This window comes from Colletotrichum jinshuiense, chromosome 1 (genome assembly GCF_051148585.1).
Source record: "Colletotrichum jinshuiense chromosome 1, complete sequence".
NCBI classification, from domain to species: Eukaryota; Fungi; Ascomycota; class Sordariomycetes; order Glomerellales; family Glomerellaceae; genus Colletotrichum; species Colletotrichum jinshuiense.
In genome coordinates this window covers 1,146,273-1,169,577 of record NC_139302.1, presented here as the reverse complement: position 1 = coordinate 1,169,577, position 23,305 = coordinate 1,146,273, and the positions used below count along the sequence as shown (strand labels likewise).

The 23,305-nt window shown below is 57.2% G+C and overlaps 6 protein-coding genes across 6 annotated transcripts; all 6 read right to left on the bottom strand.

Moving 5' to 3' along the window:
• Nucleotides 1-675: 675 nt before the first annotated feature.
• Nucleotides 676-2,011, bottom strand: EsH8_I_000316 (uncharacterized protein; the record flags this gene model as incomplete). The annotated part of the gene is made up of 2 exons (XM_083267729.1): nt 676-1,820; nt 1,924-2,011. The coding sequence occupies 2 exons, from the start codon at nt 2,009-2,011 to the stop codon at nt 676-678; spliced, it is 1,233 nt and encodes a 410-aa protein (XP_083118167.1).
• Nucleotides 2,012-4,382: 2,371 nt separating this feature from the next.
• On the bottom strand, nt 4,383-5,481 carry EsH8_I_000315 (HNH endonuclease family protein; the record flags this gene model as incomplete). The annotated part of the gene is made up of 3 exons (XM_083267728.1): nt 4,383-4,634; nt 4,763-5,053; nt 5,125-5,481. The coding sequence occupies 3 exons, from the start codon at nt 5,479-5,481 to the stop codon at nt 4,383-4,385; spliced, it is 900 nt and encodes a 299-aa protein (XP_083118166.1).
• A 448-nt stretch (nt 5,482-5,929) lies between these two features.
• On the bottom strand, nt 5,930-6,346 carry EsH8_I_000314 (uncharacterized protein; the record flags this gene model as incomplete). Its single annotated transcript, XM_083267727.1, has 1 exon — nt 5,930-6,346. The coding sequence occupies one exon, from the start codon at nt 6,344-6,346 to the stop codon at nt 5,930-5,932; it is 417 nt and encodes a 138-aa protein (XP_083118165.1).
• A 250-nt stretch (nt 6,347-6,596) lies between these two features.
• Nucleotides 6,597-10,025, bottom strand: EsH8_I_000313 (uncharacterized protein; the record flags this gene model as incomplete). Its single annotated transcript, XM_083267726.1, has 8 exons — nt 6,597-6,689; nt 6,832-7,289; nt 7,361-7,420; nt 7,571-7,898; nt 8,049-8,613; nt 8,790-9,046; nt 9,134-9,186; nt 9,332-10,025. 8 exons carry the CDS (start codon nt 10,023-10,025, stop codon nt 6,597-6,599), a joined length of 2,508 nt encoding a protein of 835 aa, XP_083118164.1.
• Nucleotides 10,026-12,008: 1,983 nt separating this feature from the next.
• On the bottom strand, nt 12,009-13,871 carry EsH8_I_000312 (and other transporter-domain-containing protein; the record flags this gene model as incomplete). Its single annotated transcript, XM_083267725.1, has 3 exons — nt 12,009-12,446; nt 12,517-13,627; nt 13,714-13,871. 3 exons carry the CDS (start codon nt 13,869-13,871, stop codon nt 12,009-12,011), a joined length of 1,707 nt encoding a protein of 568 aa, XP_083118163.1.
• Nucleotides 13,872-17,229: 3,358 nt separating this feature from the next.
• Nucleotides 17,230-18,663, bottom strand: EsH8_I_000311 (TauD/TfdA dioxygenase family protein; the record flags this gene model as incomplete). Its single annotated transcript, XM_083267724.1, has 5 exons — nt 17,230-17,433; nt 17,495-17,596; nt 17,666-18,037; nt 18,150-18,488; nt 18,577-18,663. 5 exons carry the CDS (start codon nt 18,661-18,663, stop codon nt 17,230-17,232), a joined length of 1,104 nt encoding a protein of 367 aa, XP_083118162.1.
• Between the last annotated feature and the right edge of the window lie 4,642 nt (nt 18,664-23,305).

The window sequence follows — 23,305 nt, the reverse complement described above, 5'->3', positions numbered from 1 at the left end:
TTTTCCGCCAATGTCCCCCCCTCCTTTTATTCGCAGTGGCAATGGCACCTAAAGATTGGAGACAAGCAGAGGGTAATTTATTATATATAAAAAATAATCTTCCAAGTCATGGCTGTGGGGTGGTTTGGAGCCGTTGTCTCTACCGGACCGGACGAGGAGGGTTGTGTGTGTTTGTGCGGCGTCAGAGGAGGGACGAAGAGTGAAAACACGGCATCACAGGGGAAGACGTGAGTGGGCGTGTTGTGCGTGCGATTTAATGAGGTGTGAACAGTAATCGAGGAAGAAGAACGAGGACGCATCCAACACCGAATCAGAGGGGAAGAAACAAGAAATATTTTACCAGAAAATAACCGCCCCCCGAATGTGCTCTTTGGGGGTTTCCCAAGGTACGCAGCACACGAACACTCTTTTCAGAGCAATGTATCTGTTTGAGGCAAGCTGTCGCACAATGAACAGTCAGAAAGAAGAGGGCAGAAATTCAAGTCGAAAGTGGTATTACTAGTGTATCATTAGAGACGTCTACGCAGCTCCCCAAGCCGTTCTCCTTTTTCCCGTCCATTATACGTAGTTACATATATACATACAACAAGCCCGCCCCCGCCCCCCCCTTGTAATAAATGAATAGATTTGAACAAGCAGGTCGTGTTTTAACCATGGCGAACCACCCCGCCCCGCTTACACCAGCATGGCGACGAAGAAGGCTGCGAGGCCGGCAACAAGGACGCTGCTTTGCATGTTGGAGGCGCCGGCATCGGCCGCGGTGGTCTTCTGGGCGGGAGTGCCGTCAGTGACGGTGGGGAGAGTTGTCTGGGCGTTGGCAATTCCCGTAGGAGTGCCAATGGGGTTGATAGCGGTGGACTTGAGGCTCGTCAGGGTCGTAGAAGAGGAGTTGGCCGAGCCCGTTGACGCGGTGTTGGCAGCGACGGTGGGAGACGAGACCGAGGTGCTGGAGCTGGAGCTGACGCTGATGCTGGAGCCGACGAGGGTGCTGGTCTGGGTAGTGGTGCTGGTCTTGGAGCTCACGTCGGACTCGACGGCCTTGTCCTTCTCGCTGGACTTGGCGCCGCCGACGCCGCCGCCGATGACCTGGATGCTCTGCCACTTGCCGTCGGAGCCCTTGGAGTACTCGTACTGCTTGGCGCCGGCCTTGTCGCCGCCGGCGTAGTCCCAGACCTTGAGGGAGCGGTAGTAGCCGGCGAAGGGAGCCTTGTCCCACTCGGCAAGGCCGCCGGCCCAGTCGATGGTGCCCTGGGCGGTGCCCTTTCCGCCGACCCAGGTGCCGAGCTTCAGCTGCATGGGGGTCTGGGGGTAGTTGCCCTCGGCCGGGGTGGCGGTGCGGTAGACTTTGCCGTCAATGGAGAAGACGATGGACTCCTTGGTCCACTCGATGGTATAGGTGTGGAACGAGGTCATGGGGTTGAAGGGGGTCTCGTAGTAGCGGGCGCGGGTGTAGTCGTTGACGCCGAGGGCGTAGAAGTTGGTCTGGACGTGGTTCTGGTCGGCGCCGACGAACTCCCAGTCGATCTCGTCGAGGGCGTCGGACTGCAGGACAATGCTGCTGACGATACCGCGGCCGGGGGCGGCCTGGAGCTCGACCTCGACCTTGCCGAAGAAGAGGTAGTTCTTGGAGGTGAGGGTGGGGGCGTTGTTCTCCTCGAAGATGGTCATCTGGGCGCCCGTGTCGGCGGAGAAGGACATGACCTTGGAGTTGAACTTGACGCCGTCGTCGACGACGAAGAAGGACTCCAAGTCCTTAATACTCTTGGCGGTGCGGAAGTCAAACGAGGCATCGCCGCCAAAAGCCGGGTTCGCAGGGCAGACTGGGTTTGGGTGTTAGCATCGTCGCGTTCGTCGGCCCAAGGGCCGAGCCCCACAATCTCGGCCGTGTAAGTGGGAGGGATTTGGGTGGTGGGGGAGGCTCACCATCGCCCTTAACGGGGTTGCACAACGACCAAGTTTGGGCGGAGGCCAGGCCAGCAGCGGCCAGAGTCAAGGCAGCGTATCTCATCATTTTTCCCCCTCTCGGTTCCGAGTGTGTGCGTGTGTTCGCGTGTGTGGCCAAATGGGTGTGTGAGTGAATGTTGGGTGGTGGGTTGCCGTCGAGGAACGAGAACGAGCGAGAGCGCGATCAAGAGAAGATATCGACAGAGAGCTGTAGCGACGGACAAGAAACCACGGACAGCTTTCTTTAGTGAAGAGGAGCCAAATATAGATTGTTTGGAAACCCGGAAGAAAGGACGCAGCTCTAGCGCGGAGGGATTGATCGAGACTAAAGAGTCTAGGACGGCAACGGACGGCGTCTTTTAAGGTTAGGGTAAGAAACAAGAAGCGAGAGGCTGGGATTTCACTGGAAGAATGTGAATTGTCCCACGACACCGAGTGCAAAAGGCAAAGTCAGAGACAGAGAGGGGAATAGGGAAAGAGGGAAGATGGCCGAAAGCAGGCGGTGACGATGATGCCGGGCGGCGGTTGCGCCAGTAATGTAGGCCTTTTTGGAGTCATCCATCATCCCGACCCAAGACTCCAAGACTCGCTCCAAGACTTCCAGGCTCCAACAGGACCCAGGCATGGGATGGGAAGGATGGCTGTGCCGCCGCGTTTCCTGCCGCATTGGGGGCGGCAAGGTAAGGCATGGCGAGGTAAGCGTGAGAGCCTTGGTTGCTCTGATGCCCTTCCCATCTTACGGTTGGGTGGGTTCGGCGCCTGCCAAGACCAGCCTTGGCCGTTTAGCAGCCACTCAGTGCCCTAAGGGTGGCTCAGGGGGAGAGGCGCTAACGCAGGGTCCATGTACCACCCCCGCGTTCGGGGTAGGAGAGGGTACTTTGGTCGCTTTTCTTGGCTGCAAGCGGGAGATTACCTCAGCTGCAGGTCGCTGCACCCAAAGGTCCTTTGGTTCTCGCCCTAATCCCCCTTCTCTCTCCCCCCTCGCTTCGTATTGCTTTGCTTCGTATTGTTTTGTTTTGCCCGAGGTAGGGGGTATTTAGAGTATTTAGAGTATTTAGGGAACAAGTGCGCCATGCATGTCATCATATAGAGAGGCAGGGCACATGGCAAGTGAGTGTCCGTATGCTCGTATGCTAATTATATGGCAACTGGATACGGGACACAGAGCAAATGGGTACAGGTACGGATACAGAGCATTTGGACAGACATGGCTAGGGGTAGGTAAGCAGGTACGTACTCAACCTTTCCTCCCCCTCCTTCCCTGCTGCCTCACTCGGTCCCTCCTCCTCTCTGTGTGTTGTCCGTCTAGTGCTGGTCACGCCGTTGTTTCCGTGCAGATGGGAAGGAAGCCTTCCGGATCTAGCAGTCGCAGTCCCCCTCTTGCCCCAGCCAGACCGGGCGCTGTTTCCATCTCACACAACCCTCGTCACCGTGTTCCAGCTCCAACTCCGACTCCAACTCCGACTCCAACCCAGCTCCTAATCTCTTCATCCGCAGACTCATGCCGCTGTTGTCTCTCACCGAAACGACTCAGAGTTGTCCATGGCACCCGATATGACGACCATTTGTGCTCACTTTGCAACCATTCCACTCCATCGTCAGCGCCATTGTCGACGTTGGGCGCTAAACCCGCCATGAGAACGAAAACTATTACCCATCTCCCTCCACCCATGCGAACTTCTCGGCACTTTTTGGCGCACTCACGAGTTGACCGCCCTTCGTTTGGTTGTCGAAAGCGGCACTGGTCCACCCCTCCAACGCCAGGCAACGCTGAGCCGGGCAACGACGGTGCTGCACTTCTGCGGCACAATCAATGCCCAGCCCTATAAGTCAGGAGAAAGCGACCGATCGGGTTGGCCGAGATGCCAAGTGCGTTGGCGGTCTCGTCTCTTGCGCGAATCAGACGCCATCGTTTGAGTTGCACCGAGATTACTCTGTCCAGGTGCTGCACGAGGGCCACACCGTTTTGCATCACGTCCCAAATGAAGAGGCATTGGTTGTCTTCTTGCGAGCGACCGCGTCGTTTGATTTGCTTTTTTGCTGCATTTCTTTTCAACGTCGACCCTAGGCAGACTAGTTTGGTACTTTACATCTTTGTCTTCCTCTTGCACGGCCCCGACAATGCAACTCGCAAACAATGGGCTTATCCCGTCGCCCCTTACATCAATCCGTCATAAGCCTCGTCGTGGCGCCAAGCGAGCCCGTCCCTCGACCATCCACCGTCATGTTCCAACCCCGATGGTCTCCACTGGAAAAGCTCCCCTTGGGAAGAAGTGTAAAAAATATTTGGTGGAAGGAGAATCGAAAAAAAAGAAGAAAAAAAAGAGCATCGCCGTTAACAACAAAAATTCAATCGTGACTTGAGCCGCTGACTGTCAAATCAGGCACACAAAACCACCACCCCCAAGACCATCAAACTCGTCCAGCCATTGATCCGCTTAACAAGTGTTGAGCATCGTCGTGAGCGCGGTCTTCTCGGCCGACGTGACGCTGAGAGCCCAGTAGCTCTTGACCTGCACCCAGGATCTGGCGTAGATGCAGTAGAAGCTGGCCAGAGGGGGCTTCCACGAGTCGGGGCTCTTGTCACTCTTGGACTGGTTGACCTCGTCCGTGACTGCCCACAGCTGGGGGCGGGTGAGATCGTTGGCGAACTCCTCACGCTTGGCAGTGGTCCAGGACGCGGCGCCAGACTGCCATCCCATGTTAGCAATGCACCCTTACAATTACAGAGTGGCTACAACGGAGCGCACGGGGCGGGAGGGAACAGAGCGGGAGCAATGCTGAGCGACGCTCAGGCACAAACAGAGGGGCCACTTACGATCCAGGCGTTCTTCAGAGGCACCATGTGGTCGATGTCGACATCGCTGGCCGCCGTCCAGGTGGCACCGTCGTAGGGGCTCTTCCACGTGCCGCTGGTGGCAGCGCATGCCGAGCTGACCACGACGTTGGTGCCGTCGCGCTGGAGGACCGTCTCACGGGTGTTGCAAGTGCCGGACACGGTGTGCCAGTGGGGGAACAAGTCACGGTCGTACGTGTCCGTGTTGGTCCACGCACGCACAGTCAGAGCAGCAAGCTGTGTCTTGGCCGTGGCGGCAGTGGGAATGCCGGGCTAGAGGCGAGTGTCAGCATTCAGCGGCGAGCTCGGCCAGTTGCCGAGAACGGGGCCCGGGTCGGTCTTACGGGAGTGGGCATCGGCATCGGCTCAGCGACCGGGTCCGGGACGGGGGCGGCGAGGCCCGCGCCGGCGAGCATGAACAAAGCGGCGGTAACCTTCATGGTGGCGGTTGATGATGCAAAGAACCGGAGAAACCGAGTGAGAACAGGGATGAAGGCTGAGAAGTGTCGTGAACGGGTGGCTTGGCAGTGACGATGAAGCAGAACGAACTCTGAGCGGGAGATCCGCCGTGGTTTATATCCTTCATTTTCCACCTTCCTGATAACCTTTTGTCCGTCTCCAAAGAACTCCTTCACAGGCGGGTCGCGATGGTCCCAAGCCCACGTTTCCTTCTCTCTTACCATCCTGAACCCCACATTCATGTCGTTTCGGACGCCGTCGAACCAGTCAACACCTCCCCCGACCCCACGATTCCTCTACCTGCTGTCTTAATCTCAGCCCGACCCTCCAGGAACCCGCCGACTATGTGGCACCAAGACGACGAAACGGCGCGCTTCTCTCAAAAGGGACACTTTGTCCGGCTGCAGTGCGACCCGAGGCAAACAGGACGAGCTATGCGCGGCGTCGCAGGGGGGGAGATCACAGGGCTCCGTGGGCGAGCTGACAGTTGTGTGTGTCTTTATCGCTGCTCTTATTGGCGGGGTAATCTAATATTGTTCTTCCTCAGTGCCGATGCACGGGCGCGCAACCTCTCCCGCTCTCAACCTTGAGCCAATTCCAAAACCAGCCACTCATATCTCCCGGCACCGGCACGTTATCTTATCGGTCCCTGTCAATCACCTGCAAAAAGCGTCTTGGGCTGCCGTCCGTTTAGTCGTCTCCGCTGCACGTCAACCCTCCATGTCCCGGGTCCTTCAACAGTAGCGCACGGGGTCTTCCATGAACCTTCCTCTTTGGGGGCCAGGTGCCGACGAGGCGTGATTGAGAGGAGGCCTGGCTTGCGGGATGGCGATGATCGGCACCTCTCGGGACCTGGAGACGAGCGTCTTGGGTTTGCAGCTGCAGTACGGGAGCGAACCCTAATGTCTCACGCCAGACGGAGAAGGGTAGGTGGACGGGAAAGATGCGATCGATATCACCATTGGCCGATACCATCTCGACGAGAGAGTCCAGCTCGAAGTCTGGTTGGACTGCTTTTACGACGCCCAAGTAGGTGCAGGAGATAGCGATCGACGTCCAGAAGCGGTGTACACCTCGCTGCCTTTCATTAATCAGAGTTCCCACCATCACTCGAAGTAGTCGAGCCCGTCCCCATAGGATGCCCTCCCATTACTCGTGCGAGGCGGACCTCCCCAGGATAGCTGGACACAAGCCCACATCCCGACCTCCGATCGGACCTTGCATCTGATTAAGCTTAAGCGGCAGCAACTTACAACTACACACACACACACACACACACACACACACACACTGGTCCGCGTCGTGAAAACGTATCGGCCGGTGTGACTGCCCCCCCAGCTACGACTCATCGATTCGTTTACCCGCCACCACCACCACCACAGCCGCCGCCGCCGCCGCCACAACCACCACCCACTGAACCAAAGTATCCAGCATACGAGTCCCTTCCATTCTATCACCATGTCAGTATACATGACCAGGACAGCCTCGGCATTGATAAGGCAGAGAAGAGGAGGAAAAGGAAGAAAAGGTAGGGATGGATAGATCTTCCACGACGAGATAGACTCGGCGGAAACCAACGGAAAGAGACTCACCCCGACACAGCCGGCTGAACACATGCCCAGCAGCTCGGAGCCGCATCCAGTAGCACCGCCACAGGTACCCGTCGCACAGCTGCCAACTGCACCGGGCCCCATGTTCACGAAGCCTGGTGGCGTAGGGTACATGCTACTCGTCGACACGGCGGCCAGACCCGAGGCCCAAGGCCCGTCGACGTCGATATCTTTCCCCCAGTAGGGCGTCTTATCTTGGCCCCGGGGTCCCATGCGCTTTCCCGCGTCTGCCTTGAACGTCTTGTTTGCCCTCTTGCGCGCCTTGGAGTGCGTCTCCTCCAGCCTGTTCCTCCACTCGAGCCGGATGGGGCGGGTGGTTGTTCGACGGGCTGTAGTCTCGTTGGTGTGCACCGCTGGGTGTGACGAGACATGCGCCGATTCGGCCGCTGGCGGCAGGGGGATGCTGTTAGATTCGGAGGCCGCATGCCACGCTTCGAGGACTGCGGGACAGGGGTAAGTAGGTTGTGGCTGGATTGCGCAGGTGAGATGCGGGGAAGTGAGGGTTGCTTACATTTCTCCTCTTTGCTGATGCCAAACATCTTGGATGCAGGCAGCGCCATCACCCTGACAGCTAATGATAACGCATGTGATGTCAGTTATCGACTTCTCTTCGTTGTCGTCGGAAAGCGCCGACACGCGAAATGAAATTTGACGCGTATCATGATCATTATCATGGTGACGGACGGCGATGGAGGGGGAAGGGGAGGGGGGGAGAACTCACTCTCGCAGTACCAGCACTTGCATTCCGAGTACACTTCTCCATACTTTTGTTGGTAGTACTTGCTCGTCCACTCAAAGGCGGTGCTCAGCTTGTCCTCGTCGATCTTGTCGTTGTGGTCTACAAACGTGCCCGCCTTTTCGAGGGTGTAGTCGTAGTAGGAGCGCGGGCTCAGCTGGTGCGTGTGCCACGCGAGGTCGACGTCGAGGGTCGGCACGGCGACCTTGTCCTTTGTCAAGGATGCGGCGGCAACGATTTCAATAAAGCGTGAGTATTTTTCCAGGAGCCGGGTCATAAGGTCTCGAGCCGTGGGGAAGTTTAGCCAGTTGAGCTATCGTCACGGTCAATACAATTCTTTTTTCCGTTTCATTCTTTTCACCCTTTGTGATAGGTAGTGACCGAAGGGACACAAGATGTAAGGCTTTAAGGGGGGCCGGGAAGGGGAGGGCGAGTAAATGGGAAGGGGGGGACCTCCTCTCACCTTGGTCATCTTCTCTGTAAAAGTCCCCTGCCTCATGACGCATCCCACGAGGTCGATGGCCATCGGCGACGAGTTCTCCCAGTACCGCGACATCATCTTCCTCGTGTGCCGCCTGGCCTCGAGGGTCAGCCGGAACTCCGTCACCTTCTTGTGGCCGTGGCGGTCCATGACCTCGCGGAGGTTCTTGGCGTCGGCGAACCGGCCGGTGAACTTGGTCTCCATGACGTCCCGCACGACCATCATGGATGGGGGCGAGGGGCTCTCCGGCTTGAACATCTCGATTACGTCGACGAGCAGGCCGCGGCGGGCGAGGCGGGCGGGGATGAGCTGGTCGGGGCAGCCGGCCGAGGTGCCGCTCTCGGCGTCGTACTGGAGGGGGGTGGGGCGGCCGGTCTTGAGGTCGATGACGGTGCCGGGGATGGCGTGGCCCGAGGTGACGGAGGCCTGGACGTCGTTGCGAAACTTTGCGGCGCGCAGGGACTCGTGGGTGATGGTGTGGCCGCACGAGTGGCAGGGCTGGGTCAGGTGGCCGTCGCCGTAGCCTTCTCCCAGGATGCCGGGGCGTCTTTTTTTAAAGTGAGGTTTGTTAGCGATGGGGTTTTTTTTATTCAACTTTTTTTTTTACCTTCCACTGTGAGATGGATGGAGAGATAGAGAGAGTGAGACGGGGAGAGAAAGGGAGAGAAGAGGGGGGAGAGACTATTTTGTGAAGGCGGAAGGGGAGGGGACGCAACAACTCACTTGGTGCCTTCGTAGTCCCGCGGCAGCCCGCACGTCGTCCACGGGACGGAGACGGCCGTGGAACAGGCGGGGCATGAGACGTCCTTGAAGTCCGGGTCGTCCTCGTTGCGCCAGTTGGAATTGGCGCGGCCGTTCCACTCGGCGACGCACTCGGGCGAGACGACGTACTCAAAGGTCGCGCCGGTGATGGCCTTGTTGACGACGGCCCAGGGCATGCCGGCCGCCCAGAGGGCGCCGTGGCCGTAGCGGAGGCAGTCCTGTTGGGTGCGCGGTGGTCAGCGGCGCATTTCACGGGAGGGGGGGCGGAAAGGGGTGCCGGGAGGGAGGGAGGGGGATTAAGGTACCTCAAAGTAGAGTCTTGGGTTGAGCATGTGCGCGTGCCAGACCAGCAATACATCTGTTGTGATGGAAGTCAGCCGGCCATTCAGTCAACCAGTGCAATTTCTGTTGATGCATTGACGCCAATCATGCACATGTACATATACAAAACCCCGGCACAGCGTTGAGAGGAAAACAACGAAAAGGGGACGGATGCGACGTACCCAGAGGCGGGAGCATGTTGGCGTTCCAAACCATCGGCTGCGACGTCGGGAACCCCTCGTAGCGGTCCTCCCTGCCGGGGGCGGGGCCGACCATGTCGTCCTCGAGGAGCATGTCCGGCACGAAGCTCTGCCACCAGGCGACGTAGCGGTCGACGGCGCGGCCGACGTAGATGGCCCACCGCTTCTCGCGGATCTTGACCAGCACGTCCTCGTTCAGCCCCGACGCCGTCGTCGCCGACGGCTCGGCGGCAGCCTCGGCCGCCTTGGCGTCCTGCTTGGCCTCGGCGTCCTTGGCCTTGGCGTCCTTGCCTTTGGCGTCCTTGGAGCCGCCGGCGGCCGGCGGGGTGGCCGCGACCTTGGCGCGCGAGTCCCAGATGTCCCACAGCCCGTCGCGGTAGCCGATCTCCGCCTTGAGGCGGTTGAAGGCCGTGAGCAGGCGGAGGTGGGCCAGGCAGGTGTCCTCGTTCGGCTGGGGCCGCGGGTCCCCAGGCCCCGGGGCGCCGAGGTCGAGGGTCCCGAAGGCGGCGGAAACTTCGGCGGCGGCGTCGTCGGCGGGGCGGTCGTACGACTCGGAGCCGTAGGCCGGCGGGGGGGCCGCCGCTGCCACCGTCGCTGCCGCAGCTGCGGGGCGGGTGGTCGCGGGGTTGGCGCCGTCCCCTGCCGACCCCAGCGGGAGCTTCATCTTTTTCCACATGGCCGGTTGTTTCGCGCCTTGGTCAATCGGCCCGGGAGGGAGGGGGGGGGGTGTGTGTTTTCTCTTTTCTTTTCTTTTTTTCCACTTCCTTCGAGTGTTGTGTGCGGGGGAGGAGGGAGGCAGCCGATGCAGGATCTTTTTTTCCCTCGTGTTGCTCGTTGGAGGAGGGCGGTTCGACGAGGGGGGGAAACGAGCCGATCAGTTTGTCTGGGCGCTTTCCCCGGCGCATTTAAAGGTCGTGGATCCCCCCCCGCATCCTCTCCCCCCCCCCATGGGGTGAAGGACGCGCAAGGCTCCAAGACAAAGCAGCTGATAAGCGCACCCGTCCAACCATGGGGGAGGAGGGGGGGAAAATGCAAAACTGCGCCTCACAAGGCGGTCCCCCTCTCTCACTCTATCTGCGCTGCAACGAATTCCACTCTCTCCCCGGGCGACTGAGACAGGCGCCGCGCGCGCGCACGTAGCGTAGGGCGCTCTTTCGCCCCGGGCGACGGATTGGCGGGCCCGGGCGCCGCCGGGGGTGGTGTTGGAGGAGCTCTTTTCTGCCTCTCGCCCGGTCAATTGAGCGTTTCTCCCCCCCCATCTTTCTCCTTCTCCTTCTCCTGCTTGCCTTTGCTGCGCCGCCGCCCACGGCAGCGGGTGGCCGGGGGTTCATTGGCCAGTTCGGATACTAGCCTCGCCTACAACGGCGGGCAGCGGGCGGCGAGGGGTGATTGGACGGGCCGGATGCTGGGGCTCGCCCGCTATCTCTAAATGGCGGGGTAGGCATGCATGCAAGAAGGGTTCGGGACCGATCTTGGCCGGCTGTATTTTTGGGCTTGGAAAGAAAGAAAGGCAGCCAAGGAGACGCATGGCCGTTCAAAGGCGGGCTAGGCCCGTTCGATGAGGCAGTGCTCGTCCAACCGAATATCCATGGGGGTGGTGAGTGATGTTGGATGTTGGATGTTGGCTCCAACCGGGCGGGGGGTGTTGGTGTCCAACCCCGCCAAGGTCTCAGTTTAAGAAGAGTGGTGTCACCGAGTTCACCCGCATGTTGAAGGCGCCTTGCATGGCTCACCGCATCGCTCTAGGGATGGTCCTCTAGATGCTATAATGGGTTGCTAGTGGGACATCTTTCTTGTATATATCACTATTAACTTTACTTCTGTTAATGTTAACTCTTTATTATGTAAACTATTCTTCAAGTTCTCAACTTTAAACTACTTTTATTGGTGTCTATATTGTTAAACATTTTAGATGTCATTAGTTATTCATCACCAGTTTTGTCTAGATGTTCGCTTTGCTTCATGCCTGTTTCCTCTGTTGGCCATTTCAATCCTGACTGCAAACCTCCTCAGAACATTTCAGCGCCCTCACGCTGGGAGCGGAGCATTATGTCCCGTGCGACTTGGAGCACATGAGCAGCCGTGTCTTGCGCGGCAGATAAGAAGGCAGATTTTGGGCCTGGAATGAGCCTGCGCGCGCTTAAGCCCTGGCCGGGCGGAAACGGCCTACGACGCCTGGTGCCCAGCTTGATAGGCGCCGCTTGGTCGTCGGGCTGCCTTACGAGGAGCCTTACCTATCTCTCCTTGGGGTATTTGGCATTGCAACCACGAGATTGCCAAACATCCTGCATAGTAAAAGTCACAAGTGTGATGAATCACCCCAAGAGGGAAAGGCGGCTGTTGTCGTACCGCGTCAGCATGCCAGACAGCCCAGGCGGCATGTCTTGCAAGACAAGTCAACAATGCTTAAAATTCGCGGTGCAGGGTACATCGAGCAAGAATAATTTTCAAGGTATTGTATTGATTGATAAACACAGTGGTATAAATGTCCAAATGCATCATGCGCCAAAAATATGATTCGCTCCACGTAAACCCAAACTCCATGCCATGCCATGCAATGCAACTTTACAACGTGTCAGGGCCGCGTCCGCGAGGCATTCCCTCCTTGCCTCGGCACATGCCCAGCAGCAGAGTACGCTTCCCATTCGCGATCGCGATCTCAGACGCGCTCCTCGTGGGAGGCCGCGTTCTGGGCGTCCTTGGGCCGCAGGCCCTCGCTCTTCTCGCCGTTGACGGCGGTGTCGCTGCCGCTGGCGTCCGGGTCGGCGGTGCCGGCCTGCTTGCGGATCCTGTGCATCTCCTCGGCCGAGGGCGGCACCCACTGGGTGCTCTTCCAGGGCGTGACGCGCTCGAGGTACATGGTGTCGATCTCCTCGAGGGTGCGGCCCTGGCCCTCGATGACGAAGAAGTAGACGACGGCGGCGGCGACGAGGTTGCAGCCGGCGAAGACGTAGCCGTAGCGGAAGTCGATGGCCTGGGTGATGAAGGGCGAGAAGAAGCCGATGAAGAAGTTCCAGATCCAGTTGCTGGCGGTCGACAGGGCCATGGCCTTGGCGCGGTAGCGGGACGGGAAGAGCTCGGCTTGGATGGTCCAGATCTAGAGTTTTGGTGTTAGTCGTCTGACACGGGCGAAGTGATGATTTCGGGGGAAAATTGCAAAGACTTACCATGGGTCCCCATGTGGTGGCGAAGCCCAGGATGAACAGGGCGGCGAAGACGATGAGCACAATGCCCGGGCCCACCGTGTTCTGGGGGGTTTCGCGGTCGAGACTGAAGTGGCCGACCGAGGCGAAGATCAGGAAGCAGATGAACATCCAGATGGAACCGGTGATGAGCGACTTGCGACGTCCAAAGTGCTCGACAATGTAGAGGCCAATGAAGGTGGTGCCAAAGTTGATGACGTTGAGGATGATTTGCGTGATGAAGGAGTTGATGTTGACGGAGGCGAAGATGGTGGTGCCATAGTAGAAGAAGTAGTTCGCGCCCGTGAGCTGCTGCAGCATCTGCAGAATCATGCCGAGCGCGATGCGGTGGGCCATGCGCGGGGCCTTGAACATGCCGGTGAACTCTGTGACGGCGCTGCCCTTGACCTGGGACTCGGCGCGGAGCTTGCTCTCGATCTCCTCGAGCTGGATGTGGATGCTGTAGTGGTTCTCGGGGGCGCCGTAGACGCGGCAGAGCGTCTTCTTGGCGCGGTCGACGTTGCCCATGCGGTAGTCGAAGCGCGGGGTCTCGGGGAAGATGAGGATGCCGACGCCGAGGATGATGGTCCAGAGCCAGCCGAGGCCGATGACGATGCGCCACGAGCCGGAGCTGTGCTCGAGGTGGGTGACGGTGCCGTAGTTGAAGCAGGCGGCGAGGAAGATGCCCAGGGTGATGAAGAGCTGGTAGGCGCAGACGAGGGCGCCGCGGATCCAGGGCGGGGCCGTCTCGGCCTGGAACATGGGGACGATGAGGCTGAGGGCGCCGACGCCGAAGCCGGCGACGAGGCGGCCGACCATGACCTGCTCCCAGGCGCGCTCGGCGGCGATCTGGATGATGAAGCCGACGGAGGTGACGACGCACCAGAAGGAGATGGAGTAGCGGCGGCCGAAGCGGTCGGCGATGGGGGCGGCGCACAGGGCGCCGACCAGGGTGCCGATGGAGAGGAGGCCGACGATGAGGCCGGAGCGGACGTTGCTGAAGTGGGGGGTGCCGTCGGGCCCGGGCTCGCCGAAGCGCTCGAGGAAGTCGGGCATCTCGAGGAAGCCGGAGATCTGGCCGGTGTCATATCCGAAGCTGGGGGTTTGGTTGCCGCGTCAGTGCCGTGTCCCGCTTATGGCAACCGGTGGCGGTTGCAGGAGGGTTTGATTTTGTTCACTTACACCATGCCTCCCATGGAGACGAGGAGGCCCATGGCCCATGACCGCCCGGTGATGCGTTTCAGCGGGGAGTAGTCGAGGTGGGCGAGGTCCTGGCGGGCATCGCTCGCCTTTTCCGAGGCGGGATTGTACTTGTCGAACTCGATCGTCGAAAACCCCATGGTGGGCGACGATGTGATTGTTGTGTTTGGGGTGAGTGTGGGTTGGTGAGGTTGGAGGGAAGTGCCGATGATGGTTCGTCCGAGACTGAGGAAGGGGTGCTCTGGAGGGACGCGGCGGGGAGGATATATATGTATGCGTGGGCGTTTCGACACGGGCGTCGAGAAACGGCTCGCAAAGGTGGTGAGAGTTGGGGGGGCGTCTCATCAGCCGGGGGGCGTGACGTCAAGAGAGGGCCGAGGGTTGAGTGTCAGTGCTGGGCGACTGTCCGATGACTTGGGACGGACTGGATGGCACCGAGGTGTAGCCGTCCGGGGCCTGGGGTCTCCAGGTCGTGCAATCGGTCCGGTCCCCATCACGGCGGTATCAGACATGGGGAGAAAAAAATCAGAGAGGCACAAGATGGGGGATTGGCTACGGCATGGGGGCGGGGTGTCTGTTGCCCATGCGGCTCTGGGGGTGACGGGAATCATGGGATTGTGGGAACCTGTGGAGTGCAGAGACGAGGGCGAGGGAAGAGGATTGATCCCTGGGGCAGGCCTCGAGACCCCGGGGGGGAGACGATTGAATGACGTTGGACGTTGGCGGCGGATCGCGTGGGAACCGGGCTACGGGCGTGGGATGATGTAAAGGTGAGGGAGAGGGCAGAAGTGGGAGGGCAGCCGGGGTCAGCAACGAGATTGCCCCGCTGCCGGAGCCGATCGTGGCCGTCGTGCAGGACAAGGCGCTGCTTCTGGCAGCTTTTTGGGGGCGATGACGGTACATGGCGGCCGAGGGGTGTACATTTGCGTGGGCTTGCATGGGTGTGCCGGGAGAGCCGGGGCCAGGGTGTGGCAGGAAATAACAGTGTGGCGATTGTGCAGTCCAGACAGAACAGAGCTGAGCAGTGTTACTAATTAGTAGTGTAGAGTACTCGGTTGAGTCCAGTCTTTTGGAGCGCCCATGGGGTTCGCAGCCCCCGAGTATCCGTAGGAATCGTGGAGTCGATGCTGGAGAAGGCAGAGTCAAAAGGGCCCGGCGGCGTCTGGACTCTCGGATGGCTGGCTCATCAGCTGGCCTCGGCGCGGCCGTGACACTGCTCGTGATGGGGGAGCCCGTCTGTCGGAGGAACGCGTATAATGAAGCCATCGTGACATGGTGAAAAGTACATGGCACACCGTATCTCGCATGGGATGTTTGTATGGAGCGGTACGTGGCCCGAGTACATGGTCTCGTGCATATTACACCATGTAGGTACAATAAGAGAGGCACCACCTCATTAGTCAGTCATTCCGCGACGGAATCGTACCGCGGCACTTCTGTCGCAGGGTCCGCTCTCTCACCTCACTCCCCTGCCGCGATAACTCCTCAGAGGTAGAGTGAGAGGCAGGGTGGTTGAGTGAGAGTGAAAGTGAGGGTGAGGGTGAGGGTGAGATTGAGAATGACGGTGAGAGAGTACCTAAGTGAGTGAAACTGTGTTTGGGAGACTGAGTGAGACGCCCTCCCGCCGCATCGCCAATCATCCACGCCAAGCAGCTTCCCGACCGGGTGGATCGGATCTCACGCCAAGCGCTGTTATTCCCAGCTTCCCGATCGACGCCATTCGGCTGCATTGGGATGTTGGGCAGCGTGGGTTGTTGCCCTTCCGCCCCCCCTGCTGCGAATCCGGTCTCCCTACACTACCTATTGAGGCGCATGCCAAGTGCCAATCAATGCCAAGTAGACCAAGGAACCAAGAGTGAAGAGCCGCTGCTGGCCCTGCCTCGGCAAAAGTCTTGTTTGTTGCGGGAAGAAAATGAAATTGGAGTGAGCCAACTAACAAACAAGAAGCAGCCAGGAAATCTTGATTGAACCACCACCGATGTCCCACCCGTCCGTCGTCATTCCCGCCCTAAACCCTTCTCGTCCTCGTCCTCGCCGGGTCCCTAATGTCTTCTTTCCAGGGTTCGTTTCCCGCGCTGCTCTGTAATTAATAATTAAATACAGAGTGTCCGTAAATACCTTCCCTTTCCGCTTCCCGTCCCGATCGGGATCGGCCCCACCCGTATCGATTTGAGATGACGTCGTCAGCAGCAGCAGCAGCAGCAACGGAAAAAAAAAAAAAAATCGAAAAAAAAACCCTCGCCCAACATCCGACTGCGAATATCCACCTCCGGGTTTTTTCCAGTCTTTTTTCGTCCCATCCATCCGTCCAAGGCCTCTCCTCGGCGCTTCTCGCCCTCATCCTCCAGAGTCTCCAGCCAAGCCCCAGATGTTCTCCAGAAATCTCCAGTCTTTCCGCATTTTTTGCTTCGTGTCCTTCCCCAACTCCCCAACCACTTGCCCTATTCTACAGGTCTAACCGGCCTGTCGGTCGCCGTCCGAGCAGTCTTCTCTAAGCATCCACCGTCATTCCCCGAGGGGCGCCCGGATTCTCCCCCCTTCGCCCTCAATTCTCTGTTCTCTGGGTCTCCTGGGGCCCATTCCGGGGAAGACATCGCGAATCAAAGGGCTCCTCCATCGTCTGCCCAGTCGTCTCGGCCTCCGCCACCGTCCCGCGCCTCTGCCCAACCACACCACATGGCCATAGCCTGCCGTGGGCCGTCTCCCCCTCCCACTTTCGGGGCCTCGACTCTCGTGTGAGGAGGTCATGAGGCTCCCACGGGGTTCGGCGCTGCCTACGGGGGGCCTCGGCCAGACTCCACTCTCCATCAGTCACAGTCGCTCTCGTCTCACCCCCTACCCGGCCGGGCACGACACTCGGCATCTCGACCCCTCGAGGCGACGACGCCCATTCTCCACTCCCGTCTCCGCCGCTTCTAGAATCACCGTACTTTTATTCTTTTGTAATTGTTTTCATTGCACGAGAAGAAACACTGGGGCCTGATTATGAATCGATACGCGAAAACCAGGGGACGCCCCCGGCGATAACGGCCTCGCCTGGAGTGACTCCAACATGCGCTATCCCCAGACCGCGTATCTCCTGCTCATCTCCATCTGCCATGTTACAAACAGACGCGAATTCCTTGATAATCATGGGCTTTCCACTTTTCTCGGTCGCACTGCGGTACATTTCCCCATTGCTGTGCGCGTGTGCTACAGGACCCTGCGAAGGAACGCACGGATGGGACTCGTCCATCCACGCCCCCCGGGTGTGTCGCGCTGCTACCAGATACTTCCTGGCAGGACGTCGCGCGAGAGCCCATGGGCCGCTCGGCTTCCTCCCGCAACAATCATTCTTCCCGTTTCAACTCCCGAGCTGCCATGGCTGTCCCTGCCCCTCCCCCTCGGGAGCATCCAACTATTCCAAAGACGCGGCCGTCCAAATCCCAACCCCAATCGTTTCCGAGACCCCTTCTGTGCGCACCCGTCTGAATGCTGTGCTGTGTTGAAATGCGCCTCTCACCACGTGGATTCCAGCCCGTTCACGCCCGTAGGCTTGTCAGCCAGCGTCGTGATCCGGAACCCATGCCGTAGGCCCTCCTGCGGGTTGTGGACGTTGTAGTCCGAGATGGCTGTGTGTGCCGTCACCCTGTTGTCCCAGAGCGCCACCGTCCCCTCCTCCCATTTGATGCGGACCTGGAAGTCCTGGCCGAGGCTGATGTGCTGGTCTTCTCGTTAGTGCCCGATATCTAAAGGGGGGGAGCCCGCGCTGAGCCCTACGAACCTTGAAGAGCAGCTTCAGCAACGCGTCAGACTCTTCGTCCCGGAGCCCGATGATCCTCTTCGTGAAGCCCGGGTTGATGAACAGGGCCTTTTGGCCGGTCGCCTACCGTTCTCATCGTCAGTGACATGACACACCTCTTATGAGTGCCCTTCGGGAGGGGCTCCGACATACCGGGTGGACGCGGACGATCGGGTGCTCCGACCTGACCGGCTCCCTCCTCACGAACCGCCCGTCCCGCCGCGCGCCGTCGGCCTGGGGGAACCCGCTGTGCTCCGCCCGCAGGCCCTCGAGCAGCGCCTGGATCGGCCGCGAGAGCCGCGCGTACGCCGCCGTCTGCGACACCCACGCCGTGTCGCCGCCCGTCTCGGGCACCGACAGCAGCGTCAGCAGCGTGACCCCGGGCGGCTGCCGCTCGTACGACACGTCCGAGTGGTACCCGACCGTCGACAGCCGGTTGCTCTTGCTGCGGTTGCGGTACTCGTTGTCCGGGCCCAGGTAGATGTTGTGCAGCTCGAGGTGGTTCTTGACGTGCGCGCCCACGGGCTGTGCGGGGGGTCTCGGTCAGCGAGGATGTTCTCAATAATAAGATCTGAGAGAGGGACAGGAAAGGACATGCAAAAGGGGGTGGGAAGGGCGAGTGAGGAGAGGCACGGACGTGGACGTGGAGGGGGCCAAAGTATCTCCCAAACTCCTTCTGCTTCTCGACGCCGACGTCCTTGAAGTCCTGGTCGCGGAAGACGACGACGCCGCGCTCGGCGACGAGCAGCGCGAGCTCGTCCCTCTGCCGGTCGTCGAGCTGCGACAGCTGCAGGCCGCGGATCTCGGTCCCGATGACGGGCGTCAGCTTCGCGGCCCGGACCCGGTCGTCGCCCGGCGGGAGCAGGTTGGGCTTGTCCTTGTGCGCGGCGAGCCCGCGGTCGTTGAACTCGAACGGCTGCAGCGGCGGGAACGACGTCTTCTCGTCGTAGACGGGCAGGTACTGCGAGTATTTGTACTATTTTCCCCGGCCTTGTCAGTATTTGCTCTCGCTCCATCCACTCCCCGCACGCGGAGCATCCGGCGATGCGTGGTAGGTCTCGTACCTGGTCGTGGATCTTGTCGTCGTAGGCCAGGGTCAGCTTGACGGGCGCCGCCTCGGCCTGGGTCTCGGTGGTCGTTGTTGTAGCCATTTCAAATGCTCGTTATCCGATGATATGTCGGTGTGTCGTATATCGTTTATCGCCAGTCGGGTTTAAACATCAACTAGAAGATGTTCTCCTCACTTTACGGACATCTATCTAACCGATTCATGACCATTGATATAAACGGCCATTCCGACCGTCGGGGGACTGTTCACCCCGCGACATCGCGTCAGTCGGCGCGATATGGCGAGCACTGTAGCCATCCATCCCACGTTTCGCGCCATCGGCACCTGCATGCGGGGAAGCTCGAGATAAGCGGCGTCGCTCGCCATTGTCGTCGATATCACTGGCCGCGACATCCGGAAGGGGGGTGCTTGTGGTTTGGATGCCATCATCGGAGATCGGCCGTGCTAGCCATGTCCCGGCCAACCAAGGAGAAGTGCCCCGTCCGGGGGAGGACGAGATACATCTCGATTATATTATTGGCTTATTTACTTATTTTAAACATTGGCTATAGCTCGCGGCATTTCTGCATGGGAATGCGAATGGCCACTTTTTGGCCCTTTCGTGATCCGCATGAGAATGGCATCAACAAGGAGCGTTGGAGGTTTGCTGACCAACGGCGGGGAGGGACGGACGGGACCGGTTCGGCAGCCTGGTTTCCCGCCGATGGCCGGGTGGGACACAGTATTCACCGGACTCCGATTCCCCGGGATGCACAACCAGCTTTTGGCATGTAGCGTGCGGCGACGAGAAACTTCAACACTATTTATCTAATTAAAAATTACAAGAGTAGATTAAAACATTAGAGTTATAAATATAAAAGTTTATTATAATAGCTTCCTTCTACTAAGCCTTTTCTTTAGCTGCAGCACTTGGCGGCATTTACATCCTATTGTAACGGCACAGCCGTACAATTGGCGTAAGTCGCGGAGCGCAGTCCTTGTGGTCCTTGTTAAGCAGTGTTGACAGCAGCGCAAGCATGGTTGCTTGCACTGACGGATCTTTTGATCTATTGCCATAATGGGTCACTGTCAGCCTACTATTACACAGACCGCCCGCCCTGGCGGCCGGCCGGCCTATATAAAGTCGGCAGTCGCCCCATGTGAAGCCGGGGTATATAAGCCAGCTTCACGCAGCCCACCTCAAGCCACTTTCGACCCTGAATCGCTTCCGCTGGGGAATCCTGCTTCGTGACAAATGTTTGCTTCCAGGTTGCGATGTTAACATTGCACATCATTTCATTGAAGGGCCACCGGGAAATTCGGAGGGGTTTGGACCACTGTCGACGTCATTTTTATCGCAGCTTTCATTTACTTTCACACAAACACCGAGGTCATTGACTGACTACAGCACTTGAAACTTTCGCTGTAATTGTGCAGGCAGGTTCGCTTTATACCTCGTAATTACAGTATCAAGAGTGACATTTCAGGACTTGTGAAGAATGATTAATCAGCTGGTCAGGTGAACCTAGACTCTATTCAGTCTTTTGACATTCAATTAGATCATAAAGCCGTACTCCTCGTCGCGCAGATTATGTAGAAAGGATGCTTCCACCGAGGATCCGATGCCGCGACATTCAATCTAACCTCTTCCACCAAAGCTCGCCGCGATTACTGCCATCTCTTTGCGAAGAGATGCGAAGTAACTTTCCGCCCTCAAACGTTGTGTAGTTCCGTAATTGTTTGTTTCCCACCATGGAAGGGACATTTGCGACTGTCAAAGGGCCATGGACGAGTTGGCCAGAAGTAGCAGTGGCTTCGATTGCGTCGGTGATTGAGACAGGCCCTGCATATCCAATACTGTGTTTACCAATGGTTGCCCAGTCGGAGTCAGACTGGCCATCTCGGGAGGGAAAAGTCAAGTTTCCCGGTCGGTCTTCGGGGTCGGTCGACGTGATGGTAGCAGACATGTAACCGGACTTGCTGTAGGAAAGAATGCCGACCGGATTGGAGCCGTACGTCCGGTCTTTTACAGGCACCCCATCGCGCGTCCTGTGAGATACGTGTGAGTAGAAAGCTACCATTGGCTAGTACGAGAGTAGGTATTGGGATTATCTTACGCTGAAGTGTTAAGGAGTTGGTAAGTTCCCGCCAAAATGGCGAGAATTTCTGTGGGTTGCATCTTGACGTGGATGGAAAGCGAGCCCCCGATGGCTGCAGAGTCTGAGTCTGGCTGGTATGTTTTTTCCCTTGAAATCTCACCAGAAACTCAAGGATAACGGACGTTTAAGACGTAGTTTGCCATCGGAACGAACGCCGCCCGCGCCGAGCTTGAGGCTCACATGAGTCCAAACAGGACCATACTCCGCACGTCCATTCGCGCGGGTGCGTTCTCAATGAGTGTGTCAAGTTCACATCGTGTGATAGGCTGCGGCATCTGAAGAATGCCTTCAAAAATTGCATCGCAAGAATCTCGAATGGGCTTCAATAAGCACAAACAGGCAAGCAGCTACTATAACATAATTCTATCTGGAGGTGGATTGCGAGCAACACGCCATCAGAATTAAGGAAATGGCCCTTGGCTTCCTTGATGATCCGTTTGCAAACCTCAAAGTGGCCTTACCTATGATCTTACCCTTTAAGTGAGTGTCTAGACTGACTCGTAAACGTATGAGAGGAGCCAAAGCGCCAGGTTAATAGTGAGAAACAGAAGTATGCTAGCTAGATTCGTCCAAAGTTTCCATGATGAGTTAAGCAAAGAAAACGCTTCGTTTCGTCCAAAGTCCTTCAAGTCTTGGCTTTTTTGTTGCTGCCGTTACATTTCACGCCCGGAAATCCTTGGAAAAGGCAAAGGGCGCATAGCGCGCTATCAACTCAAGGTAATGCTATATTTTCCTTTGAGTTCGTTGTCAAATGTCTTTTTTAGTGTGTTTGCAGTGTTTAGCAGTGAGCCCAAGTATTCACAGGAGAAGTCATTCCTTGCCGTCAGATGCTCGTCGGCTATGTGGTTTCAAAGAAGAATCAAATATAAAAAAAGCCCAGGGTCCCTCAATTCTTGGCCTTCAAGGCTGTGTCGGCGGTTCAAAATGAGGTCAATAGGGGAGCCGGAGAAACGAACTAAAGAGCTTGAGGTTTTGGACAATATGATAATGTTGCTGGGGATTATGGGGGAAAAGGTACGGGTTACTTCGTTAGCCATATGCCTAATTGATCAAGGCTACGTCGATGCACTGGACCGCGGGTTCGGTGATATTTTGCGAGCCCGGTCACTCCGTCTATGAAGTCACGACGGTTATCCAAAGAAGAAGATGGCTCCGAAAGCAAATGAGATACAGATCAAACTGACCCAAGCTTGTCAAGTCCGAACTTTCCTTGGTCATTTGCCAACTCTGATTAACTTCATATGAGGCGAGAGATTTGAAGGAGGAGAACGGCATAAATGTGAAAATTTGTGCTTAATGGAGAGACGTCGAGCTATAAGACGCAGCCATTAGGCATGGAAGTCAGTTAATGTGAATGCCCAAGGATTTCTCTCATAAATTAAAAGTGAGACGATTCTACCAGCAAGACAACTTACTGACCGTAACTGATTTGGCGATTCATTTGTTAGCACCAAATGACCAAAGAGTACTACAATGACTATTTTGATGCAACCGAACCTTTCTACATTAAGCCGCGGGAACTGAAGATTCTTAGCCCCCTGGGGCCTCGGTATGCTTATCAGAAGTCTTAAGGAGTCTGGCCGAAACCGAGTGTTGTGTGTATCTATGCGGAACTTCGGAAATGCTTTATGAATAGACAAACAGTAAAATTATTATAACATATCACGATGCATCAACAGGACTTAGAAGACTGTGCTTCAATCTTGGAATCATCGTTTCGAATGCTGAACATCAATTTGTTTACATTCAATCTCACAACGCAAGTTTGGTTACATACTTACCTAGAGTCATTAAACAAGGACATATCTTGCCTTATATAGCTAGTGTACCTAAAGTGAAACGAAGCTAATATCGAGAAGCAGTCGTTCGAAAAAAGAGCCGCCGACTGGAATGTTGTGTAGGGTTCACTGCAGGAAGGAAATTGGCATTGGCCACTGTGTCAAAGCACCAGTGAAGGTTTATTTTTCTGACTTCTAAAAAAATTCTTATTCTATGTTTTGCCCTCGCGATGTAGGCGTTCCACAGAGCTCCAATATATGAGACAGCCTCCATTTTTGGTAAGTCCAGAGAGAGTTAAGACCAGGAGCCGCCATCTAGACTGTCATCGTCTCCATCTCAATTTATCTTATATCAATCAGACAAAATGTCTCCGACTCTACCAACCTTTACAGTACCTTGATATCACAGAACTACATAGGCCAGTTGTTTCGATCCTGCATAAAGCAACGTAGGCACAACGATATCCAACCCAGAATGTAAGCCCGAAATTCTCGCTATTTTTTCCAGCGAGCTTCAAAGTATTGGAGTCACCTAGAACAACATTGATTGGAGGACCAGACTTCGAGTTAGGTAAAGAGATCTGCCGCTCTCGATGCTAGGCTGTTCTACTCGTGTATAGCCAACTTGCGCTCGAAGCCTACCTAACTTGACAAATGACTCAAAGAACGAGTCTGCGAAAACCCAGATGGAATTTAGCCCACAACAAGTGCTCCTTAAATTTCAGTGGCAATCCTTGCTCGGCTGCGAAGGTGATTGTCTATGCTTCAGGTACCCATATCCTGAGGCGCTTTGGTCCCACAAATATTA